Below are 9,101 nucleotides of genomic sequence, written 5' to 3' on the forward strand. Positions count from 1 at the left end.
ATTAAGTAAAATAAGTCAGACAGAGAAAGACAAATACCATATGACTTCATTCATATGTGGAATATGAAAAACTAATAAACAAACAAAATCCATAATAAATGAACAACCCAAAACCAAACAAAACAAACATAATTACATTACAGAGAACAGAGTAGTGGTTTTGGGTGGGGGGGGGGGGAGGTTGGCAGGGAGGGTGAAGGAGGAAGACAAACTGGATAAAGGGGATCAATTATATGGTAATGAAAGAAAAAATAAATTATTTTTGGTAGTGAGCACATTGTAGGGTACATAGAAATAAAAATATAATGCTATAAATCAGTTACTCAGTAAAAAATAAAATAAATGAATCATTGTAGATGCAAAAAATTGTAGATGGATATTTTGGTTTTCAAGCACCACACAAAAACTTTTTAAAAACTTTAATTGGCTAGAACAGTGCACATTTTAAGCAGAGTTTTCCAGAGACCCTGCATCTTGAGTGGACTAAGCAATCATTTATAAGCACCTTCAGAAACATGCTTAACTCGGTGTTTTCTTGTGACATAAGATTAAACACAGGAACCAAGCTCTATTTAATTCACACAACACATAACCAACCAAACTGCACGTACATATGCAGATTTATGCAAAAACTCAACTATAATTCTTTTTCCCCCAACTATATTTAGCTTTTCAGATTAGGTACCTAGGACCACCCACTCATGCTGTGTATCTCACCAAACATATAAGAGCAGCAATTTTTCTATTTGAATACAATTATGGGCTGAAATTATATGATATAAAATGAAGTTTCTTCTACAAAGTTTAAGAGTATAAGAAGGAAAGACAAAAACAAAGCTCCCAGGAAGTCAACAATAATACCGCACTGGTCTAGAGCTTCATGAAACCGAGTTACAGTCCCCAAAGTCTTGTACTTGGATTCCGACTCACCAAGATACTTCAATATGCTTCAAACTGGCTCATCATCATTTTCCTGCTGTATTCATAAGCCAAAAATAGTGCTGCATTGGCAGGAAACGCTCGAATCAGAGTAGCTTTCAGACCAGAATATAAAGCTGCTATTCCTTCGGTTCTCACAACACTTAAAAGAGTTCTGATGAATCCTGTCTGTTTTCCAAACATGGAAAGAACCTGAATTCTGGATTTGATACAATCCACGGGGTATATGACAAACCAAAGGCAAATGCCAGCAATTCCACCACTTAACATCAAGGGGACAGGGCCTAGTTCATCTTTTGAACCCCCGGAGGCAAAAAACGATCGGCTCAGTTCATAGCCACCGAAGAAGAAGAAATAGCCTGGTACTACTTGAAACAGAGTACTGGTGAGTCCGTGGTAGAAGCCCCAGGGGCCATCCTTTCTAAGGATACTCTTCACGACGGACCAAACTGTATCATGGCTTTTGGCTATCCTCCCTGACATCTCCAGTTCGTGCATGGTCTGCAGCCGGCACTTCACGAGCTCAGTGGGGCACAGGGCCAGCGCGGCAAACGCTGAGGCGATGGAACCTGCGGCCGCAGTTTGCAGATCATTCAGCTTCGCCTGCTCGTCCAGTCCAGCCACTTTCCTAACGAAATGTTGGCAGAAGCCGTAGCACATGAAGAGGACCGAGTTCTCGGCGACGTAGGCCATTAGCGCGGGGCCGGTCCCCTTGTAGAAGCCCCGCAAGCCCACCTGGGAGTACGTCTTCAGGGCACAGTCGGTGAGGCCCTTGTACAGGCCGGGGAACGTCTGCATCTTCACCTTCATAGTGTCGAAGGGCTGCCCGGTCAGGACGCACGCTGTGCCCCCCAGGGCCCCCGCGGTGAGGTCGATGGCAGCCTGGATAGCAGGACTGGATTTCATGTTCGCCCACCCGCCGGTCTCCGCAGAAGTCCACTCTCTGGAGTTTAAGACGGGCGTCCTGTGTCCCACCCCCTACTCTTGGCTGTCTCTCCCCAGCTGGAGTAGCCGCTTAACCCCAGATTAGGCCTCGGGCCGCCCTCCCCGCGCACCGTGGCCCAGCGCTAACCCCCGGCGGTGGCCCAGCGCGCGCCGCTCCTCGCTCCGCGTGACCGCCGGACCCCCGACGCTGCGGTCTGTTAGCTCCGCCGCCTGTTAGCTCCACTCAGCCAGGCCGTCCCAGCTCCGGCGGGCTTGAGGACGGACTAGATAAACACTTCAAATGAATTACAATACAGCAGTTGAAAGCTATTCGATAAATTCCTGAGATTAGGGGAAGAAACTCTAGGCGCTGCTGCAGCGGAGGAAGAAATGCCTTCCTATACGGCTAGACCCCCGGCCTCCCGCATTTTCTACTCGGCCAAATAAAATGGGAGGTGCTCCCAGTTGATCGCGCCTGGAGTCAAAGGGTCAATCTTCAGAGACAAAGGTTTATAATAGAGAAAACAAACAAACACGGGTTGGGGGGCCGGAGGGTTGTTACCTGACTGTCGGTGTATCCTACAGGTCAGAAAACCCTTAATCGTCTCCGGAGAGGAACAGCTTCGCAAATGTGCCGACCGCCGGGCCTCTCTCCAGTTGTGGCGCTTCGCTCGCCTGGGGACGGGAAGGGAGGCCTGAGGCGGACGGAAGCTTTATTTCGTGGCAACATCGCCGAGGCTCTGGGCCTGGATCCCTGCGCGCTAGTGGACGCAGAGCCCTTATTATTTCTAGAGGTAGGGCACGGCCTTGTACAATCGGCTTGGAAAAGAGATATTTATATATAGCTAAGAAAGTTGATAGAAAAGAGCTGTGTGGTTCTGGTGCTTCCGGGCTCTCGTTGAGGAGCCATGCACCTTTGTGCAACATAAGTTCTGGGTGTAATTGACCACAGACCTAGTAGGCAAGATGTGGTTTGGGCCATCAGGGAGGGTACCGCTGCCAGGACACTTTTTCCTCCCAGATGCTTATAATCCCAGCGTTGGAACCAATGCTCTTAAAGTTTAAGTTCTAAGCCCTAGGCGGTATTTAACTTTGGGGGTTAAAAAACAAAATGGGGAGGGCTTAAATGATTCATTTTGAAAGCTTTCTTTGATCCTTTGGCTATCAGCTAATATTTTAAAGTGCAGCACCTAAAAGCAGATGGTGCATGGATAGATAAGTGTTTGTCATCAGGTAGACTTCATTGCCATAGAAAATAGTGACCTGGTCTTTTCTTTAGAGTGCCCAAATGTACCTGGATTTCTTTTCCGCGGTACCACATGGTTTCTTCAGAGAATAATCTTCCAATATGTCTGTTTGTCCGTGCTTGGGGATGGGGGAGGGGGCAGTGTATGCCTTAAGTACTTATGTAAGGAGACCAAATGGGAGAAGAGGGTTGACATTCTGCAATCAGAAAAGACTTTCACACAATTCCCTTGTTTAAATGCTGTAGAACCCAGCCTTCATCTGGGCCTTCTTTAGTTCAGTTTACCCATAAAATAAACTTTCCTTCTGTGGGATGGGTAAGGAAGTCATCTGGCTTCCTCCAGTGAGATACGGTTCCTGGATATCCAACCACTCTGAACACAGACTTTTTATTATTTGACTGCATTGCCGGGCCTGTGGGATCTTAGTTCCCCCACCAGGTATCTAATCTGTGCCCTCCACAGTGGAAGCTGGAATTCTAACCACTGGACTGCCAGGGAAGTCCTAGAACTTGGGCTTTAATTAATCTTGTTTTCAGCCGCACACCTTCCCTTTTCCTTGGGAAATGGCCTGCACAAACGGCCAGGCTCACAGTGTCTATGTCAAGTGGGTTTGTTTCTCCTTGGTATACCTCCTTGTAGACATTTAGCATGAAATTTTCTGCCACCTCTGAATTAATCATTCCTTCACCTGCTTTGGTCTTATCAAAACAGACTGACATCTCTCATCCCCTGCTGTCTCACCTCCTATTCTTTCCCTTAGGGGCTGCTATGCTGTATCAGCAGGCTTTCTGGGAGAGAAAAGAGATTCACAAGAACAATGTGCCATTTTAAACTAGAAAAAAAAATTTTAGTCCTATCATATTTGAGTCTTTAAAAAATGTTTTGGCTTTTAAAACTGTCCATTAATGACATATGGTTTATTGTTTATTTTTTTATTTTTAAATATTAAAAATTGTTTTTTATTTTTAAAGCACATACTGAGTTTTTACAAACACAAGAGATGGAGGTTACTGCAGTAAATCATTAAGCTTCTGCATTAAGTTCATGTATGTGTATATTTTGGAAAAACCAAATTAGTAATCAGTGCCAGGGATCATGCGGGCATTAATAGAAAAATGGTCTGGAACGTCACTGAACAGTCAGACATAGTTGTACAAATATTACAGCCAGAACTCAAGTTCCATAAAATATACTAAACAGCTGGACTTGGAGCTGTACTGTATATACTGTTTACAGAATATACTGTAACACTGCCCAAGACAAAAGGCAGTCTTAACCATCTGAAACCATTTTTTCCTGATTCTAACTTAATCAAAATTATGATGCTTCTGTTTTAAATTTAAGCACATGTACTCCCAAGCATACATGGAAAATAATGGCAATGAAATTTCCATATTTTCAGTGAAGTCCATCACTCTTAAGAAGATGCATACCCACATCACAAGTTCCCTAGATATCTGATTGAGTAGCCAGATAGGTTACCAGAGAAAGTAAAGTCTGAACTGAGGGCTGAGTAACAAAAAGCTAGCCATGATCTAGACGTTCCAGAAAAAGGGAAATTTAAGTGTAATAAAAGCAAAGCTCTGTAGTGTGAAAGAGCTGGGCATCTGTAACACAGAAAGGCCAACATCTATACTTCCTGTGTGGTGAGCAGTTTTCCTAGTCTGTTTTTACACAGAATTCTTACTGGATACTAAAAAACATTAAAAAGCAGAGTTCAAGACACAGTCCTTCAGAGACTTGTCACAATTTGTCTCAATTTTTCATCTCAAACATTTGATCTATAAATTCAAAATGTCTAGGCTTTATGACATTTAGAACTGAACATAAAGACCCCCATGTACCTAATCTATAAATACAACGAAAAAGAAGGCCACAGTGATATGCTTATTGCAGCATTCTGTATAATAGCAAATTTAAAACAGAACAACCTAAGCGACCAGTAATAGGGGAGTGAGTAAAATTAAGAATTTGTAAAATTTCTGCATTGCTTAAAATTTTCAGTTTTTTCTCTTTTAAACTTTTTAAAAAAAATTCAATTTCTGTTCACAAATTCAGAGAAATATTGAAAACTGTAGCCCAACTATATATCACACTCATCAGACAAGGGAGCTGTGAGAAAAGTGAGTCTTTTTTGGAAACTCTGGGTTTACATGAAGGGAAATGGATCTTAAGTTGTTCTCTTTTGAAGTTTATGTAACAGATAATTACTCTTCATTATGGAGGCCTTATGCAAAACCATAAATAAATCAAACAAAAAAAAAAGCTACAGTAAACTCAGTATGTTTATGCTGTAGATGTATGTATTGAAAAACTGTTTCTGCTGTAGTTTAAGCTTTGATTTAGATTCTTTAATTTGAAATCAGTCAACATTTAAGTTTCTTCATAGACTTTTCTACCATTTTGATCACTCTTTCATTCAAGTTTGTAATCACTGCCTAGAAAATAGGCAATAATTTGCTTCTATTCCAGGAATTGTTTTCAAATCCTTTGTATGTATTAACTCAATAACCAAAATCAAAGGTCCCAAGGTAGATGATATTATTACCTCCACTTTAGGTAGAGATGAGGAAATTGAGGCAAACAGATTTACTTGCCCAAGATCACTCAACTCAGGCACTACATCACCTGACCTTGTGATTTTAACTGCTTTTCTCTTCTTTAGTGACTAAAAAGGCAAAATGCCTAATCTCAGTGAATTAACAGCTTAGTAAGGATATGAGCAACAGGTAACTTAGACTCTGGTATGACAGGTGTGCATAAGAGTACTTATCCCAGTAGACTATTATAGAGGAAGAGGAGTAATTAAACTCCTTGAAAAAAATGTAAATAAGCTCAGGATTGAAAACAGTGGGAGAATGGGAGATTAGGCTGGAAAAAACATTCAGATAGTTTAGGAAGGCTCTTTATTTCCTACCCTCCAAATGGAGCAGGTGGACTGGAAACATAATGTAAAGGTGGTACTGCCCAATTTCTTTGCCCTTGCTGTGTTCTTTTCTTAAAATCGAACATAATTGCTTCTTTTCCTACAAAACAGAATCCAATTGGTCAATCTATTAAACCCCACCAGGAAACCACTTCAGAAGAGGATAATATCCACTACCCCGAAAAGAGCAAGACACATTATAAAGTGAAACTTAACTTGCTTTTATTTATTGTTGAACATTACGAAATGACTTGCAATGCAAAAATACGAAAAATTGCTTTGAATAGCTGGAAAATTAGCTATAGCATCAAAAAACATAAGCAAACAAACTTTACTGCCTCCAGACTAGACTCTATTGATTTACCTCAGATGTCATCACAGAGTAGCAATGGAAGCTTCTAATCAGAGAAACAGCCACAAAGTCCTGCAATGAAGCTGTGATTAATAACTAAGTTGAACTTTTCACTCCACTAATCCTACAACTCTCTACATTTATCTGTCTATACATTCCTACTTCCTACAGGATAAACACCTAGCAAAGTGGTTCCAAAAGACAAATGAGTTAGAAATTCACATTTGTCTACAAGACAAATCCAAAAGAATACAGTGGAAGAAACTGCGAACTACTGCAGTTTTACAAGCGATGAAAACAAAAACATTTTCTCTTTCAATGCTGACCTCTCACAGTAATGAAATTAAGTATGAAACCACTCCTCACTTCTCTAGGAGTGATTCTAGCTCTTCTTGCAAAGAGCTGAGCTGCTCTTTTTCCCGGTCTTCCTTCTGTTTCAGTTCATCCAGCACAGCCTGAAATCTGTTCTTGAGAGCCAGGTTTTCCACTTTCATGATGAGATCCTCCTGTCGCTTTGCTCTGTCCTGGGTCTCTTGGAGCTTGCCTTTCATGTTATCAATCTGTTTCTGAATTCCCATAACCAGCTGATTGGTTCCCTCGTTTTCTTGGTGCTGTTCATCTGATTCATTTAGTTTGTCCTGTAGCTGCCTTTCCAGATCTTCTTCAGTGTCTATGATGTTTATATCTTCTTCATCTTGATGCTGTGTCTCATCTTCATCTTCACTGCTGCTGCTGAGGTCATTGAATATCTCCCGAAGCTCATCATGTTCTAAGGAGTCATGGCCCTGCCTATGCCCAGACATTCCTGGGGAAGAGATATCAAGGCCTTGATTTTCTGTTTCTTTTGTCTCATCTTCAGCAATTATTTCCCAGCGGGTACTGACAGCTTCAGCATCTGTGCTCAGCAACCGCTTTACTTCTTTTTCCACATCTGGAGACTCAATATACTTTTTCTTTGCTGTCTTACGGAATCTTCTCTTTCTCACATTTTTCAGAGGCAGAGTAATTCCATGGTTCCATACAAATTTTTTCTCTTTGTCCTTATCCTTCTTTTTGCTTGCTTTGGGATCAGCAGTAGCAACTGGTTCCTCCACAGGAGGATACAGATCACCATCAACTGTAGAGACAAGCATCTGACAGACATCAGCTGTCTTGTAAAAGGTTTTTTTATCAATGGTTTTCAAACTCTCCATAACACACGGCAGGTCTACCAATTTTGCGGCCAAAGGGACTCGGTCCACTCTGACAATTCCATGACGCCCATCAGGGTGTAACTCAATTGACAGTCTGTCCTTCAAGTTGACATGGCCAGACTGTACCGCCCGCCTCACAGTAGAGGCATACTCCGGGGGTAGGCGTAAGATAAACTGGCTCTCTAGTTCATGAGGAGCATCATCTTTGCTCTTACTCATTTTTATTTCTTTGTAATTCACTTTTTCTCTAATAACGACTTGTTGCACTAAAAAGTTCCAGGTACTTCACCAGAAAGACCAGTTCTTTATAAACGTGAATCCTTAATTACAAAGAGTTCTAGGTAGAACATCAGCTAAGCATATATTTTTAATTATGACCCAAGTCTTTCTTAAAACGCCGTGACTGAACACCAGTTGTTACTGATGCATTGTCTTATTCAGTTATGTCCATTTAAATCTATTAGCTGCAACGCCAAGTTTCAACCTCTAGATGCCGCTGCAGAACAATGCAGAGAAAGCAAATGGCAGCTCCTACGGATTTTCGGCACAGAAAGTAAGGCTCAGCAGATAACGCCCAAACCACAAACTCTCCCGGAACAAAGATATTCAAAATGCGGGGCGTAGTGAGCTCTCTTCGCCTCGGGTACTTACAATCCAGTGACGATTATAAATCCAGATTCTCCGGACAGGAACGAGCGGAAAAAGCCACTCAGAACAAGGCCGGGAGCCGAGCGTCTCTTTCTTGATTCCTTTGTTCTTCCCGGCACTTGGCAAAGCGATCCGCTATTGATTATCGGTGAAATGACTCGGAACCAGCAAGGTGAAATCTCGCAGAGAGCCGCAGCTCTGAGCGCCAGACTTTGCAACTCCGCAGCTCGGCGTGCCTCTGTCCGGAGCTGCAGAGCGAGCGGAAAAGAAAGCGTTACGTCACCCCGCAGAACTGGAGGAGTCTGTGAGTGACAGCACGCCTTGGGCGGAAGTGCAGGCTGTTTCAGCGCGCGCAGGCGCAACTCGCGATTACGCCGTTCGGCGTGGCTTGTTATCTCGCGAGATTTTAGATTTACGAGAGGGTGGGGATCAGGTTTCCAAAACAGCGACTACCTTTAAAGTGTTTACGGAAAGCAATTCTAAGAAAGATTGTCTCACCTGCTTCTGCTAAGCCAGCGCTTTTACTAGCTCGCCGGGGGCCGGTTACTTCCTAGGCTTCCGTGTGATTGCTGGAGATAGGCCGTCCGTGCTGAAATAGTGTTTGTTTCTGGAAACATCTCGGAGTCTCCCAGACTATGTTCTTAAATCTGGAGCCGATAAAAGAATTCATAACTAATCATGCCTGTGGATTTTAAAGTACCTGAATCAGTGGCGTGAGGACGTGCTGCCCACTATGTAATTCTGTGTTTGTTGATAGTTAAAGTGTCCTTAGGGGGCTTGTGACTCACGGTCTGTTTGTGTTTTGGAGACTTCCTGAGGCAACAAGGGTGATTTCTTTTATAATGTGTTAGGTGTAGGTATAAATGTAAACA

The 9,101-nt window shown here is 42.6% G+C and overlaps 2 protein-coding genes across 2 annotated transcripts; both read right to left on the minus strand.

The window, feature by feature from the left end:
• Positions 1-404: 404 nt before the first annotated feature.
• LOC147369544 (mitochondrial ornithine transporter 2) lies at positions 405-2,337 on the minus strand. Its single transcript, XM_086412100.1, has one exon. The coding sequence runs from the start codon at positions 1,843-1,845 to the stop codon at positions 940-942; it is 906 nt and encodes a 301-aa protein (XP_086268226.1). The 5' UTR covers positions 1,846-2,337; the 3' UTR covers positions 405-939.
• Positions 2,338-6,233: 3,896 nt separating this feature from the next.
• On the minus strand, positions 6,234-8,596 carry TAF7 (TATA-box binding protein associated factor 7). Its single transcript, XM_086412099.1, has one exon. The coding sequence runs from the start codon at positions 7,798-7,800 to the stop codon at positions 6,751-6,753; it is 1,050 nt and encodes a 349-aa protein (XP_086268225.1). The 5' UTR covers positions 7,801-8,596; the 3' UTR covers positions 6,234-6,750.
• Between the last annotated feature and the right edge of the window lie 505 nt (positions 8,597-9,101).

This window comes from Bos grunniens, chromosome 7 (genome assembly GCF_055505025.1).
Source record: "Bos grunniens cultivar Pamir isolate PY7600 chromosome 7, Bosgru_T2T1.0, whole genome shotgun sequence".
NCBI classification, from domain to species: Eukaryota; Metazoa; Chordata; class Mammalia; order Artiodactyla; family Bovidae; genus Bos; species Bos grunniens.

Excerpts from the sequence above, each read along its gene's own strand:
- LOC147369544 (XM_086412100.1), bottom strand. The coding sequence starts at position 1,845 with ATGAAATCCAGTCCTGCTATCCAGGCTGCCATCGACCTCACCGCGGGG.
- TAF7 (XM_086412099.1), bottom strand. The coding sequence starts at position 7,800 with ATGAGTAAGAGCAAAGATGATGCTCCTCATGAACTAGAGAGCCAGTTT.